At 38.6% G+C, this 17,967-nt stretch overlaps 1 protein-coding gene across 1 annotated transcript; it reads right to left on the reverse strand.

Moving 5' to 3' along the window:
* Positions 1–4,236: 4,236 nt before the first annotated feature.
* LOC134676262 (putative Dol-P-Glc:Glc(2)Man(9)GlcNAc(2)-PP-Dol alpha-1,2-glucosyltransferase) lies at positions 4,237–8,304 on the reverse strand. The gene is made up of 2 exons (XM_063534619.1): positions 8,113–8,304; positions 4,237–7,877 (listed from the first exon to the last, which is right to left on the reverse strand). The coding sequence occupies exon 2, from the start codon at positions 7,859–7,861 to the stop codon at positions 6,416–6,418; it is 1,446 nt and encodes a 481-aa protein (XP_063390689.1). The 5' UTR covers positions 7,862–7,877; positions 8,113–8,304; the 3' UTR covers positions 4,237–6,415.
* Positions 8,305–17,967: the final 9,663 nt, after the last annotated feature.

Genomic DNA, 17,967 nt, shown 5'->3' on the forward strand with positions numbered 1-17,967 from the left:
GTTAATGTACGTAATTCCTCGTTCAAAGCGTCCTTTAGTTTAAATGCTGTTAATGTTTTAATTGCATTTTAAAATAATTTTAAGTATAATAACTTGAGGAATTATTATGGCTGTTTCAATTTTAATAATTGTTGTAGTTTATTTACCTACTTATAAATAGGACCGTTAGGACACAATAATATGTACGAATGGGTAGCATTTTTAAATTATATTTTTTAATTTTGGGAGTTTTCAGAAAAAAAAAGTACCTTTTTTGCGAAAAACTATCAATTTTTGGGTTATTTAGGCTCAGAATCACGAGGACTATCGATTAAAAAGAAGCAAAAATAGTGTCCCCAGTTATTCATACAAATGTTATGTGTTCAAAAATTCAGTTTTGTAACGCCTGAATTTTGTATGGACCGTCACAAAACTGATTTTTTTGGATCCCTTTTTTCCTTACCTTTAGTCCAAAAGTTAATGGTTTTTAGAAAAAAAGTAAATGTTTGTATATATAAAATACTGTGTGTTAATAATTTTTTTTAGCAGAGTGGCTGTATGAATTAATAGAATGTTATAATAATATTTTTAATCATAGTTCTTGACGTGATACAAATGTTACCTATAGGTATTTAATTTTGTCGTGGACATAATTGTATTGTGCTTTTTAAAAGGCTTTTTTAGTGTTTATTAAAGCTGCGGTTCCACCAGATATATATGAGGATGTGATGTGCATAGCGAGGGATATATTCGTTAAGAACCAATAGAAAGGGCTGCGCTAAGCGACGAGGATAGGAAAACGCTGGGCCGTCTTAAACTATAGTTCGTTTTTTTTAGCATTAGAAAGAACTCCGCAGAAGCAAGCGTGCAGTTTTTATCAGGCTTGTTAATTGTTAATAATTATTGAACTATCTAATGTAGCATGGTCAATACATATAATTTACTTCAAATTGTTACCGCTAAAAGTGCCAGATTTAGAACTACAAGCGAACTTCTGCGAAGTTCTTTCTAATGCTAAAAAAAACGGACTATATGCTGGGGCCCTTGGGCACATGAGAATTTGGGACCCTATTTAATTACACAAACGGGTCTACCGTGATATAATTTCATTGTTTTTACCTTTAATTCCAAATAATATCTCCGTTGACATTTGTTGGGACGTCAGTTTTTCCGTGACCACAGCTGGTGCAACTCAGCTGAAACGTCGGAATTAAAGGTAAAAACAATGAAATTATATCGCGGTAGACCCGTTTGTGTAAATAAATATGTGTACAAAACGCGAGAGTTTAAAGTGTTATATTTGGGACCCTTTTGGAAAGTAAAGAAAGCGAATTAAACTAAATTTTTTCTTCTATAATCTTCTATTTATTATGAGTAATCAAATATACTGTTGCTGTCTGTCCTTCGGGGCCCCCCGAGGATGGGGGCCCTGGGCATGGCCCCGTGTGCCCTTATGGTAAAGACGGTACTGGGTAAACGAATTGGTTCATATCATACTTATAAGTTCATAACACATCCATCATCGCTACGCATCCTCGCATAGGGTTACCAGATACCTCAAATTTAGAATTTCCTTACAAAATTCCTGATTGTGGGGTCTAGCCGTTAGTGATGGCCACCCGATTGAGCCGATAGCCGCGTTTTATTGATTTATTAAATTTATTATGTTTCTTAATTTAAGTAAATAAAAACGTACTTTATAAAAAAAGTCTCGATTCAAAAAAATCCTGACATTTTCGTGTTCAGTCCCTATTCCTGACAAAAGGCCTAAATTCCTGACATGTCAGGAAAATTCCTGTCATCTGCTAACCCTGTCCTCGCACATCTCTTGTGGAAACGCAGCTTAAATGTGAAATTATATAATAAGTATAAATATAACAATTATTGTTAAGGGACCTTCACAGAGCCCGTGAATGTACAAATAGCTTCCATTTATTTATATTATAAAAGCTTCCATAATATTTTTTACTTTTTCTAAAAACAAATTTTTTCATAGTCTCTGTTGAATGTAAGTGTATTTTCATGTAGTAAAATTTATAATTCCATTTAAATATATTTCTGTTAAAATAACACACTTTTATACAATAATTGTATGAGAAGAAGTTGACATGTCTATCATTGTTTTTGTTAAATATACAATATACAGGATGGCTAAAAAATATCTACATACCCATTGCCAGGGAGGTTTTAGGATTATCCTGAGCAACTTTTACTATGGGACCAACCCCGAAATCACGAGAAAAAAATGTACACTCCCATAGAAAATGGACCAGCCAAAATGTATGCAACAGCCAAATTCTTTTCGGGGTTGGTCCCATAGTAAAAGTTGCTCAGTATAATCCCAAAACCTCCCTGGCAACGGGAATGCAGTTATTTTTTAGCCACCGTGTATATACCACGTATATACAGTCTGCAGAGAGTATATATTATCCTCTAGCCGCCCTGACACCTATAAAAAGGTCTCCTGTTCCATTCTAATTTGAACTATGTGTTGACAAAATAAAATTTCATTTTGCTTGGCAAGGCGGCAATTTACGCATGGCCTTTATGTATGGGCGGCTAGAGGTTATAATTATATATCTCTGGTCGAAGAATTTAGTTTCGGACTAGGGTTTGCACGACGGATCCGAAATGTATGGGAAGATCCGCGGATCCAGATAATTTCATACATTTCGGATCCGGATTGCAAACCCTATTTCGGACCCATATCCTACCTTGTCACAGTGACAATCAATATGAAAATCGCTAGAGCCCTCATACTATTGTCACGGTGACAAAGTACAAATGGGTAAGCGTTCAATATAGTTATGTAGGGGAGACCTAGGTGAGTTGTGACATTGTCGATATTTTGGAATCTATTAACTAAAAACTAGGTCGCAATAGCGCGCGTTTGTTAGTTCAAGTTGCGAGCTAACAAACGCACACTGTTGCGAGCTCACTAACAGTTATTAGATTCCAAAAAATCGACAATATCACAACTCTCCTCTGTCACAACTCAACTCGGTCTCCCCTACGTTTAATACCTAAATAAAAAATACTTTTATTATTGTTAATTCGTTTTTACCTTAAATTATATGGGCTTGAAATATACTAGATGTTTTTAAAGTGTGATTTTACTGTAAGAATCTTGAATCCTATGTATTAAATGTACAGTTCATATAAATTGTGTTTGTCTCCAAATCCGTTCTATTGGCTCCCCTACACGATGGGCCAACGCTGGCCACTCCAAGGGTCGCAGCCATGCGGTAGAATGAGATAGCAATATCACTTGCTCCCTCTAACGCATAAATGCGTCCCTTGGAGTGGCCGGCGTTGGCCCATCGTGTAGAGGAGCCATACATCTCGTAAGGTGTATTCGGGTAATACCGAATGTCGGATAATTCCGAAATTCAGATGAAAATCACTCTAAATTCCATCATAATAAGTCTCTTTTCGGAATTATCCGACAGTTTTTGACATTTGGAATTACCCGAGTAAACCTTATAGGCAACACAGGAGCCCCCTGTTATGCCCCGCCCCTTGTCAAGTTTAAGCTTACCATGTAGCCCACAAGATGAGGAACCTACAATGCAGATAGAGTTATAGAGGGCAGTACTTGCTTTGACGTGAAGTGTCAATTTAGGTACCTACAGCAGTGGGGAGACACTCCTGACTTCGGTCGAACTCGGCTCCGTTCAGCTCGGCATTGCTCCGAGCAATTATTAGGGTTGGCACCACTTGACTTCCTTGTGCGTGCACGACCACAGATAGGATAATCACTTGAAGTTTGAAAACCCTAAATAGCCGAAAGGGATAGTGCTATATATTAGAAAGGGATAGCACGATTCGACCCTGAATCGCTGTCAAACTTCGGGTTTGTAGGAAGTGTCCTTCCTGTGTACGGTAGTACTATTATTTCTTCTGTGCCTACAGTTTATGATTCATGACATGACACTAGATGGTAGAACACTAACTCTCGCGTTTTGTACACATATTTAATTACACAAACGGGTCTACCGCGATATAATTTCATTGTTTTTATTATATTCCGACGTTTCAGCCCAGTTGCACCAGCTGTGGTCACGAAAAGACCACAAATGAAATTATTTATTTATTTATTTACATATTTAATTCAGGCAACAAGGCCCATAATAATATCGCGGTAGACCCGTTTGTGTAATGAGATGTGCACAAGGTAGACCCTCCAACGCGCACGCCCCCTATAGGATAAAAAAAACGATTTTTATATTCAAAAACAATCATTCCTTTTATTATACACATTACATACAGAAATAATTACATTCAATTCACATTAATATCACAAATTCAATATTTTAAGCAAGTCGGTGTTACTGACACCTAGGGTTTGCAATCCGGATCCGAAATGTATGAAATTATCCGGATCTGGATCCGCGGACCTTCCCATACATTTCGGATCCGTCGTGCAAACCCTACTGACACTTTAATAAGTTGGTGCGCTGCACCTTTTGGCTGTGTGCATTATCGTGGCGCCGCCCTGGCGGCTATTGGGCACATTGACATCTGTCAAAGTGTTAAAAAATCGGGTCTACGCCTTTACATTTATGTAACGGCGTGTGTTGGCGTCCCTTTCAATTTCCCCACCACGCATATACAGATGGGGTTATACCCACTAGTTACCACCAAGTTTTACCAGTGGTAACTACTGGGAAATAGTTATTTGTACAACAAGAGATCAAAGTTTGATATTTGTTCGAGTGCTTATTTTGAGTCCCGTGCATGCGAAAGATTCTATAATAGATTCACGAGCGTAGCGAGTGAATCTAATTTAGAATCTTGAGCGTAGTAAGGGATTCAAAAGCGCACGAGATGTACTTAAATAACTTTGATCTCGTGTAGTACACAAAATTTTTCACCCTAAGCAGTGAGAACATACCTAGAGGGACAGAGATAATAGAACCCAAGTATATCGAACTTGTATTAGACCCCGCATGTTGAAATGACATTTGACTATAAAAGTCACTTGAATGACATTTTGTCTCACATTGGTGAGTGAGACAAAATGACTCAGTGAGCAAAATCGCATTTTGCTCACTGTTTTTAAGAAGCAAAGTACCCTTGTTCGACCTGCTGAGGTGAAAAATAATTAATTTTATTCCCAGTAGTTATGACAGTGGTAAAAGGTGAGAAAAAATATCCCAGTGTATTGTGAATCTATGCGTGCAAAGTTAAAACTACCGTTTTTGTTTTGAGTTCCTAGATCGACGAATCTGGCAATATAAAAACTAGTTTGATGTATTCAAAAGGTACTTAAATATACAATTCAGTACGTAGCGGCCCCCTTTTTTATTTAAATACTTGTCGTTAAATTTAAATATACACGATTATTTAGCAGTGGCGCTAGTGTGCACGTTGATGGGCTCTAAAATCTGGCTAGGGCACATGTGACGTCCCACGGGTAAAGGTACCTTATGGCGGTTGGCACTTACGCTATTATTAACGCCGCTCCAATATTATTGCGGCGCTATGTGACGTAAGCGCCAGCCGCCATTAGGTACCTTTTGCCGTGGAACGTCACATTTTGGTAATAATTATAATGATGAGTAATTAAGGCCATTTATGTTTAATGATTTATAACAATCTTTGGGGTACTGACATAAGCGAAATTAATTATAAGACTAGTTGATTAAAATTATTTTGAAAATTATAATATATGTCAACAGCCAAGCCGCATCCCATGTTATAATTATAATACTTTCTATAATAAAATTACATATAGAAACTCCGTCTCTAATTACACCCATTCATGTATTCTTTAATTGTATTAAGTAATCTTAAATGAAAATGAGTCAACTACAATTTTTGGAAAACTAAATACAGAAGTATCAGTGTGTATAGTGTGTAGCTTTCAAATAGAGCTCGACGGCTAATCCTATTGTCTATTGTTAAGTAAAACCGCACGTGCTAGTTACCTGCAAAAAAGGGTCTTAATTATTCTATTTGGCACCGGGGCTAGTCCAACACTCAAAAACCAGTGTAGGTGCGCTCTCCGATAACGCGCCTTTGTTACGCATCTCGATGACACATTTTAGACTGGTTCTGTAGCGTTCGACTCGCTGGCACTCAGTAACCGAAGTACGTATTTTTTATGCAGGTGGTTGTGGCACGTGGCACGAGCGGTTCTACTTAACAATAGGATTAGCCGTCGAACTCTATTTGAAAGCTACACACTATACCTAAACCACCCATTTAATGTGCGCTGTACACACTCGTTAGACCCAAGACAGGCCGAGAACGAGTGTGTACATGCTGCTCCCTTCTCGTCCTGCTCTTGTCTCGTGTCGACGATTGGATCGGAGCGGTGCCGAGACTCGGAGAGAGGCTATCAATGACATATCAGCAAACATAACGTAAAAAAAGAATTTAAGGCGTAAGATAAAGAAAATATTCAAAAATACCTATACTTAAGTATTTAACATTACCATATTATTCTCTGTGCATAATCAAAATCTTTCCACATTATCTCCTTTTGGAAAAACAAATTGAATGTAACAACATTAATAATCAAATACCATAGAAATTCAAATATAACAATTTTATATGTGGGTCTTATAAATCTTAATCGTAAAACTATGTATGGGACTAAGAAATATCTAATTTCTATCATTTTCTGTAATGCTAGCACTAAAAATAAACTAATAGTATACGGTAAAAGAAATGAAATACAATTCTGGTCCTTTAAATTATCATACAAACTGAAAAGAAGGAATATATAAGCTGGAATCGTCGCATATTTTGCAAATGCATATTTCCCGAACCATCGATTCCATACGTAAAATGTATAGTGACGATTATCTGCAAGTAAGTATGGGTGTGTTACAGTATTAAAATGTACTATTATAGCAAAAAGAATACCGAATAGTACTATTTTAGTTTTATTCCTCGCCATAAGTCGCAATGTTGATGGTAATTTCGCTACAAGATACGGTAATCCAAAGATTCCGTAGAATATGAGGAAATACAGCATTTGAGGTAAATGCAGGCTAGCCTCATGAGCGCTTTTATCTCCAACAACTATAGAACCATTTTTATAAACGAAGCTTACAAACGAAATTAGAGTTGCGCTGTGTGTAAGTATTATTAACCAGTCTTGTTTCGTTAGGAACTTGAAAAACGTGCCAAAACATGTTGTTATATGATACCCTAATGCCAGAAACACATCGTTCATACTATAATACCGTTTCAACTTCGAAGCGTCAACATCCCGAGCTATTACAGAATTTTTATTCAACAAAGTTTTGGTTAAATACTTATTGCCGAATACTCTTGAGCTCTTAATCATGATATCTAGCACTTTGTGACCTAACACCATTGCTATAAAGACTATATTCGTCTGACGCATCAGAACACTGCACAAACCGAAGAGCAAAATGAAAAATTTATGTCGACTCGTGAAACATAACCGAGAAAACGCCAACAGAAAAGTAAGTGACAGAGTATCAGTATAATACACATGTGAAAAGAAATACAGAGGCGGAAGTATAGCTAAATTAAATGCTTGCAACACTATTTTAAACTGGCTTTCAGTGTTGCTACCGTAAACAAACTTTAATATTGAGGAAAATAGCAGCAGATTTACACATGAAGCGATCAAGTTGACTAGCCGTAGATGGTATGTGTCGCAGGGTAAGTACGTTCCAAGGAAGGCAGCAGACACTAAATACAGGCCTGGCAGAGTCGTGATCTTCGGGTCCCAGTGTGTGAAATTCCGTTCACAATACGCCATGCCTTGCGGGATGTGGAATAGCTCATCAATGACTATTTCTGTTGTATCAAACACCTTGTCAAAGATGAATTTCGAGGCTGTCGCGTATGCAGCTAACGCCAAGAGCAGGCTGAGGCCGTATTTGTATATCTGCTTCATTTTTCCGGGTTGCGTTCTGGAAATAAAGTTACAACTTTATTGATAAGTTATATATAAGCGGGATTTCCCTTAGTATTTTTTACAAATTTGTAGCACTTCAAACTGCCAAGGGTCAGTTATTGACAAGGAAGTAGGTAACTAAAATGCATTACGATAAGATAGTTCACGCTCATAAGTCTCATAACATTGTTAGAGTTCATCATAACGAATCGAGATACGTAAAAACCCTTGAGGTTAAAGACAATACTAACCTGTTCAACCGATACCAGGTAACGTAGAATATAAAAAACAATGAGAATTGTACTCGTGTGCTAGTTCTAACTTGAAATAACACAGTTCTTATCAGAAAAGTAATAGAAATAGGAAGCCGGCATTGTAGGACCACGACTAAAATAGAAATGGCGGGCGGTACAGATAAAGAATAAAAAATGACATGACGTTAGTTGACGCCTTTACGACGTTCCGTTTGACGTAAATTGAAACCATTTGTTCGCCCAATCTCTCCAAACTCCATAGACCTTTGTGATTGCCAAATGAGAGTAAAATGCAGAGTAAAGTGTATGGTAAAATGGAAAGGAAAGAAAATAAAACAAAAATGTTTATAGTTGTCAAACCAATTTTGTCAGTAAATAAGAACAAAAAAACTATACTCATCCTTTTCTTTTGGGTGCTAGTACTAGTGTAAGACAAAGTTAGTATGATTCTCTCTGTCTATGTTTGAAATGAGACAGACGCCTTTGAGAAACTATAGTGAAATTCCGAGAAAGCAATGTGGAGCAAAGTGACGTTTTCACTTCACTTTTCACATTGCTACTGACATACTTTGCTTGACAGACTATAATTTCAATATAGCCGGCCAAGCAAATCTTGTCAGTAAAAAAGGCGCAATTCAAATTTTCTATGGGACGAAATTCTTCCCGCGTACATTTTTCAAATTTGCCGCCTTTTTCTACTGACAAGATCTGCTTGACCAGCTATAGTGAGCTATAGTATATCGATCAAGGCCTGTTCACTTCCTAAGAAAGTTATGTCCCCAAACAATTGCGCATGTGTGCGCCTGAAGCTTCTATGTGTGCGTTGGCCTCCGAGAAAAAGTTGCGAGTAATAAAAATAAAAACATTTTTCTACAGCAACATTGCTCCCAACTCTGATTTAAATTATCACGAATTTTATACATTATTAATCATAAAACGGGACTTAAAACGCTTAAAACTTAATTATACGCGATTCAGTTTTAAAATTGAATATTTCCTTCCAACTGTCTTTATCAATGTCCATAAAATATATGGAGGGTAGGTACGTCTACCCACCATAATAAAAAAATATATTTGTATAAAAAATATATGTGACTCTGTCCAACTGCTGTGGTTAAAGTTCATAACGAAAATTTTATTTATTAAATCTTTAAATAATAAATACAACGTAGCGGTACTACCACTTAAGACTGTAAGTCTGTACCTACATGGATTACAGCAATGCACATAGAAAATGTGCTAAATGCGGAGCAACGGCTGTTGAAGCAGCCAGAGTGAAATTCACAGTTTTAGTGGGTTCAGAAGGAACCGAGTCATAATGCATCTGGAAAGCGTATTAACTAACCGTGAAGAAATGTATGAATACAAGTTGGAAATCTGTGTAAAATGCCGTGTGTAAAGTGTAGTGTATCTGTGTGTAAAGTGTAATAGGTAGGCATGCCTAATGTTATTTGTATTACACTGGAAACTTGGTGAATGCGCTTTATTAATGTCAATTTTTTTATTAAGTTGTCAGGGTTTAATTTTCAGTGTATATTTCTATATGTAAAACATATTTTTAATAATAAATGTTATAAACATAAATATGCCTTTTATTTAAATCAATTGATAATACCAAAAACAAGGGGTAATATTTGCATTTTTCATATATTTCGTGATATGAAGATAACAAATATGTTTATCAACAGAATTACTACCTACCAATACCCGCCAGGCTAAACCGGTTGTCAACTTTAGTTCTTGGTACACAACGCGGCGCTACTAGTATAAACGTATAAACGTTTGGGGACATTTTTTTGTATGGAGTTATCGTTCTTCTCCTAGTGAGTATTATATTCTTTGATATCGATGTAAATACGTTGGTCAAGCAGATCTTATCAGTAGAAAAAGGCGGCAAATTTAAAAAATGTAGGCGCGAAGGGATATCGTCTCATAGATAATATGAATTTCGCGCCTTATTCTACTGACAAGATTTGCTTAACCATTACCACAATGGTATCTTCATGGTATCTTTTTAACATTGGTGACATTGGCAACATGTGCGAGTGAGACGTTAGACACAGGGCTCTGGTTTTTCTATCTCAAGTCTGGTACGAACACCTTTCTGGCTCAGTGATGAGGTTCAATTTAGTATGGCAAAAAAAGTGACAGCTCGCTCCTCTTTAAATAAAAGATATAGCTTCATGGTTCGGAACATGTTCGGAAACAAAACCTCTTCGATAAGAATTACATGAGAATTATGCCGGCTACATACGTAACGATAAATCGTTGCGATGAAACTGTGCAGTCCGACTGTGCAGATAAATCGAACCGTGTGTATGACAAATCGTTTTATCGCAACGATTTATCGTTACGTATGTAGCCGGCATTACAAGTCTTACATGTAAATGCCATAAAATTTTATAAAACATATATTCTAAACAAGGGCCCAACCTTTTCTGTTCTCTTTCACGACGCAGCAACTAGTATCATTTCTCTCTCCTCGCTCTTTTAAAATGCCGTTTGTCAAAAAAGGACAACCATACTGTTGACAAGGTGGACTTCAAATCAAGTGTTGCCTTTCTTGATGCGCCCAGGCTGTTTATGTGTGCGTAAAAGCGTATATGTGTGCTCTTTTAGGGATGTGAAAAGTCGATTTTAATCATGTTATATATTGATAAACGCTATACAGCGGAACGAATTAGCGATTAATTGAAGCTTCAATATCTTCGTTAAACATAAACATAATTGAAATGCTAATGGATAATTAATATATTATAATATAATAATATAATTCAATTATTGCGGAACACCTATTTTAGGAGGTATTTATGTATTTTAATTAAATATCTGAACTTTCCCTTGGTTCCCTGCTGGGGCGTGACTATAAAATTGTGATCTGATAACCACAATAAAGAATAAAAGCGTTTTTGGTCATTTTAGGTATGCCTTTGAAGTAAAATTAAAATTGCAAGAAATGTCGATAGTTTATCGATATGACTTTATCGACATGGCTACAGCAACGTGGGCCTCATTGTTAATCGTACACTAAACAAAAGTGGCAACAGTGACAGCTCGCTGAGACACCGTCTATATATATATTATGTCTATGATTCTAAAACAAAAATTGCACAAAACAATTTTTTTTTCCAATTCAAAAACATTTGGCATTCCACTCATTATTCTGGGGGTGCCCGGCGCCGAGCTAGCTCCCATTTTTCCTTGTACGAGGGTTGCACTGAAAATGTCGGGAATAGAGAATACTGTCGCATCTAGACAGTCAATCTTTATTTTAATGCATACTTAATCTCAAACTGACCACGCATATAAATTTTCTTTTGAAAGTAATCATTCTGTAATGCACACGGCTCATAATCCCAAAGTCCTTTTTGTATGGCGATTTTGGAGCCTTAGTGGTTTTGTATGAAATTCGTGGAGTAGCCAACGGAATTGAAGTTTTTTTTACATATATATATATATATAATATTTTTTTACTGTTGTCATATGAATATTTAGGAATGTCGAAATCTGCCGATATGCAACTTTTTTGGCAGTCTTTTTAATTAACAGCACAAATGCGATTTTAATTTTTGACGTCGCTTTGGAATGACATGCTTCTTTAAGATCATCTATGGGATAAAATGAAAGTGACTTTCATATTTAATTTTAACCGCAAACGAGCGTACGATGAACTCTAGTTCATAAAAAAATAACAGAAGCCCATTGTAACTTTTATTTGTTCGCTGAGGGCATATTGAAAACCGTTTAAAAATTTGATCGGAAAAATCACTTTGCCAAAAATTCAAATAATGTTCGACATACAATTTTCAAATTGCCAGTAATTCTTAAATACAAATGACAACCAAATGAAATATACCTTAAAAGTTTTATAAAGAGTTACATTTTTATAAATTATATGCCTCTTTCTATTATGTTATTTCTAAGTGTCCCATTCCCGAATATTTCAGTGCGACCCTCGTAAATATGTGTTAGTTGTTAGAGTTCAGTTTTAATTTTTTTAATGTTCAGTTTAAGTTTAGGTAGCCGTCGTCTTTAGTGGATCGTGCAACCGAGACACCAGAGGTAACTATTTAATTATAAATCCAATATATTCAGATATTCAGTATATTTTACTTGTCCCTCACAGCGCAGAAAATATGATAATAAAGAGAACACCAATTTCATTTATAGTTATACCCGTAACGGTCCCTGATTAAAATATAGTACAGGGAAAAGCAAAATAATCGAGTCAAAATCAAAACGTAGACCCTCGCTACGTCACGGGAAAGACTTATTCAACTCATAAGTAGGCAACAGGGATGTTGCGAATATTCGCATCCGCATCCGCATTATTTTCAAAATCCGCATCTGCATCGCATGATGCGGATGTTGACCAAGGCGGTAACAGCGACGGCGCCGGCGGCGTAAGCGCTAGGTAATTTCGTCATTAAGTATATATAACGCAATCGTCTAGATCCCGAAAAGTCGGCCAAGTTACTGTTTATTAAATAAAACGCACCTATATTCTTGCTCAAATACTAAACGTTTCGTTTTTTCTAAATAAAAATGCTAAAAAAGTAATATTTGGCGTTTTTTAAGTACCAAATCTTGACATCCGCATCCGCGGATGTGAGGACTTAAATATCCGCATCCGCATCCGCGGATGTCAAAAAATCTGCATCCGCAACATCCCTGGTAGGTAAGACAGGTAAAGTTTAATATTTATATTTATTTATTTGGACCATCATCCAGCAAACCAGTATCAGTTTACTTCAAGGTTAGTCCCATCACAACTTCTTCTAAAAGTTGCTAAGCGGGCGAGGAGTTCAAAATAACCTCGACACGCTCATATTCTCTTAACAGTAAAGTCGCGTCAAGATCATTTTGAACACCTCGCCCGCTTAGTAACTTCTGCTGCTGACTGTACATTTCACTGTAACCCTTATCCATCTCCAGGGTGGAATGAACCAGGGATGTTGCGGATGCAAATTTTTTGACATCCGCGGATGCGGATTCGGGTGCGGATATATAAAGCCTCACATCCGCGGATGCGGATGTCAAGATTAGGGACTTAAAAAACGTCAATTACCTAATAATTTTTTTATTAATTTTTATTAAAAAAAAACGAAACGTTTAGTATTTTAGCAAGAGTATAGGTGCGATTTATTTATTAAACATCAGTAACTTGGTCGACTTTCCGGGATCTAGACGATTTCGTTATATATTAATGACGAAATTACCTACCTTACGCCGCCTCTAAGACGTTCCTGTTACCGACTTCGTCGACATCCGCATCATGCGGATGCTCCGCATCGATGTTATGCGGATGCGGATGCAGATGCGGATGTTGAAAATAATGTGGACGTCCCGCTTATGCGGATGCGGATATTCGCAGCATCCCTGGAATGAACATTCGTTCTACATGACGGAAAGCGGCTGCAAGCCGAGGCGAATGTCGGAGACTCCTTGCTATCGTCATAGTGATTATCTTCGATTATCTTTTGAATATACTCTTCGTCCCACAGGATACAACCGTTAGCACGAGAGCCACCTTACACCTAGCCACCCCGCCCCTCTCACGGCCACCGCGTACAAATTTACGTAGTCAGAATTCGGAACATGACAACTTGGATGGATGGAAACTTATAAGGCCATATTTGATAAGCTATTTACGACGTTAGCCAAGGTCGACGTTATACTCAAGCAGAAGGACTATGACAGGTAACTCCTAATACTCTATGATACCCTGGTACTTCAACGTCATGTATACAACTAAGCGCCACTTGCACCAAACCACTAACCCGGGGTTAACCGGTTAAGCTGTTAATCTAGCGTCAAATTGTACTGGTAACCATGGTGACACCGGGTTTAACACCAGGTCATGGGCGTGGCTACGGCGGACGATGCGTGCTGGGCGTCACGGGCGTGGCTACGGCGGACGTCGCGGGCCTGGCGTCACGGGCGTGGCTACGGCGGACAAAGGGGGCCGGGTGTCACGGGCGTGGCTACGGCGGACGACGCGGGCCATTCCTCACGGGCGTGGCTACGGAGGACGCCATGAGCCGGGCGTCACGGGCGTGGCCGCGGCGGACGATGCGGGCCGGGCGTAACGCTACGTCTTACGTAGGCGAACAACGCGCGAACGCGGCGCGGCGCGGCGCGGCGAAATCAATCCTTTGATGCCCATAGAAGTGTCCTACGTAAGCGATCTCGTTGCGAACGCGGTGCGGCGCGATTTGCACGCGAATGTCAGGCGGCGCGGCGCGGCGCGGCGCGGCGGCGGCCGCTTTCGCCGCGCCGCGCCGCGCCGCGTTCGCGCGTTGTTCGCCTACGTAAGACGTAGCGTAACGGGCGTGGCCGAGCGGACAACGTCGGTTGGCGTCATGGGCGTGGCTACGGTGGACGACGCGGGCCATTCCTCACGGTCGTGGCTACGGCCGATGCCGCGGGCCGGGCGTCACGGCCCAAGTAGCACAGATTAGCTGTATAGCAGCCGCATAATGAAGTACGAATACGCTTGAAGCTGGAATAAAAAAGCTGCATAAGAGCTGTATAAGCCTCTTTTCAGCTTTTATAACTCTGAAATGGGCACAAATTATGCAGCCTTAAGTTCACATAGCTGTTTAAGAGCATTGTAGCAGCAATTTAATGGAATTATAAGGGGTAACAGGAGTTCTAAGAGGTGTATATTGACTGGGTACCCTAGTAGCATTTTCGTTGGGGCCCACGGTGCCAACGGTAGGGAAAACGTTGGGATGAGGTTCGTTCCGTAGCCAACATTAATTTTGTATTGGCCCACCATCGCATTTACCAACATTCGCTGTGGCACAAATGCCCAACAATGGGCCTTTGTGTATTTTGGTACCGTTGGCTAAACAACGATAATATTTGTTGGCCCAATGATGACATATATCGCATTTACCAACATTGGCAGTGGCAGTGATGCCCAACAATGGGCCTTTGTGTATTTTGCTACCGTTCGCTAAACAACGATAACATTCGTTGGCCCAATGGTGACGAATACCGCATTACCAACATTGGCTGTGGCACGGATGCCCAACAATGGGCCTTTGTGTATTTTGGTAACGTTGGCTAGTCGACGATATCATCCGATGGCCCAATGATGACAAATATCGCATTTACCAACATTGGCTGTGGCACTGATGCCCAACAATGGGCCTTTGTGTATTTTGGTAACGTTGGCTAGTCGACGATATCATCCGATGGCCCAATGACGACAATTATCGCATTTACCAACATTGGCTGTAGCATTGATGCCCAACAATGGGCCTTTGTGTATTTTGGTAACGTTGGCTAGTCAAAGATATCATCCGATGGCCCAATGATGACAAATATCGTATTTACCAACATTGGCTGTGGCACTGACGCCTAACAATGGGCCTTTGTGTATTTTGGTACCGGTGGCTAAACAACGATGACATTCATTGGCCCAGTGAGTACAAATATCGCATTTACCAACATTGGCTGTGGTACTGATGCCCAACAATACCAGTTGAGTTTGCTTGTGGCGTCACTAGATGGCGTTACTGTCTCCAAACATCGAAGTTATAGTTATTTTCTCGATTATTCCGGATATAATCATAATATTTTTTTAAAGTAACTTATAAATCTAATAGCTATAACTATAAAATTTATACATAAATTTAAAAAATTGTATTTTACCAACATTTTCTCAATTTAAATCTCAAAAAACATAAATCTCGCTTACGAAGTTTCGAAGTGCGGTTAGTATATATACAAATTAGAGTGTATAGTAAGTGTACTTGCTTCGGCAGTATATATACTAAAATTGGAACGATACAGAGAAGATTAACAACAACTGCTGCCTAGGGCCTTCATGTGGATACAACCAATGCCTACCGTAGTGTAATTGTAATACATATTTATCAGCAAAGGCCCAACGTCGTATTACACAACCACTTACTTAACGTAGGGTAACTGTAGGACTCGTAAACAAAAGCCCATTACATAATTAGACTGTAGGCCCACTATAAATTACACAACTATTTACCTACGGTAGTATTGTAAGAATCCTACACAAGGCCCAACGTTAAAGTTACAATGTTGGCCCTTTGTGGGACAAGCTGTGTTGGGCCTTCAATCTAGTGCACGACTACCTACCGACCTACCTGACTTGCCGTTGGGTAATTGTTGAATTTGCAAACAGAAGCACAACGAAAAAATTGCCCTTTTTTATTTTTTTGCAGTTGGCCCTACAGCAAGCCATACGGCCAAATGTAACAATTAACCAACCATCAAACAAATGAGTGTAGGCCCAACCACGGCCCAACCAAAACCACCACCGTTGAATAATTGTATGATTTATTTAAATAGGCCCAACGAAAAAATTACTCTAATGGCCCTCTGTTGGGAATCTTCGGGAGGGCCTTTGTCGAGGGCCCTCCAGCAAATCGTACGGCCAAATGTAACAATTAACCAACCATCAAACAAATGTGTATAGGCCCAACCACGGCCCAACCAAAACCACCACCGTTGAATAATTGTATGATTTATTTAAATAGGCCCAACGAAAAAAATACTCTAATGGCCCTCTGTTGGGAATCTTCGGGAGGGCCTTTGTCGAGGGCCCTCCAGCAAATCGTACGGCCAAATATAACGGTTGCCCAACTAATACGTAAACAAAGGCCCAACAAAATCCCTACAAGAAAATGCTATTAGGGTAAGAGACCACCAGTTACCCTTTATTCAGTTAATATGTCACATGTGCGCCCTAATACCGGGAAAGATTGACGTTGGGCTGAATAAAAGATAATTATTAACATACTTTTACACCTCTGCCTTAAAAAACATATTTATATTGAAGCAAAAACCTTTAGCGCAACAACACCATAAGTCATTTTGTTAAAGTGTTTAGTTAAATGTTAGTACATGATCTTTTATATATTAATGTGAGAAAGATGTTTGGGAATGCAAGTTTATTGACATTATATATATACATTATCTAAGAAAATTTCAATGCGCCACGAGAATAATCAGGATTTATCTAAATTAATGATATAAATAAGCTATTGTGTAAAAACTATTTTAGTGGTTTGGACGGAATTATGAGATAAAAAGTTAATAATACGTTATAGGAAGTGCTAAACTAGTGATTTAGGTTAAGAACTCATGCACAAAACGTTATTGTTGCCCTTAAAAGTTGGAAAAGTAATTTAAATTTTGTAGGTTATATACAATAAAATGGCGGTCAATGTTAAAAAGCAACGTGAACCGTTAAAATTCTAATATGCAGCATACGACTGTTATCAGATATCTGATTAATTTACTTAAGTGAACCACTATAAAGTCCAAGTCGTTCTTTCGATACACTAGTGAACCTCTAAACAGTTATAAGGTATCTTGTGAACGTTTAAATAGCCGCTATACACACAGTCTCAATGGTAGTATAATAGGCTGCTTAGCGGTAAACATGTTCAGCGCTAAGCCGTATTATGCGCCACATGTGTTCGATTATACGTCTATTGGTTTCATAACAGTTCACTCGTTCTCCCTTATAATAAGTCAGCAAAATAAAAGCTGCTTTAGCGGCAAACATCTTCAGTGATAAGCAGTATTATGCGCCACATGTGTTTCATTTATAGGTCTATTGGCTTCATATTAGTTCACTCGTGCTCCCTTAAAAGTCAGCGTAATAAAAGCTGCTTAGCGGTAAACATGTTCAGCGATAAGCTGTATTATGCGCCACGTATGTTCCATTATACGTCTATTGGCTTCATAATAGTTCATTCGTGCTTCCTTAAAAAGTCAGCGTAATAAAAGCTGCTTAGCGGTAAACACGTTCAGCGATAAGCTGTATTATGCGCCACAGGTGTTCCATTATGCGTCTATTGG

The sequence above is a fragment of the Cydia fagiglandana genome, chromosome 24 (genome assembly GCF_963556715.1).
Source record: "Cydia fagiglandana chromosome 24, ilCydFagi1.1, whole genome shotgun sequence".
NCBI lineage: Eukaryota > Metazoa > Arthropoda > Insecta > Lepidoptera > Tortricidae > Cydia > Cydia fagiglandana.

Bases quoted from the DNA above. Each gene is read 5' to 3' on its own strand.
- LOC134676262 (XM_063534619.1), bottom strand. From the start codon at position 7,861: ATGAAGCAGATATACAAATACGGCCTCAGCCTGCTCTTGGCGTTAGCT.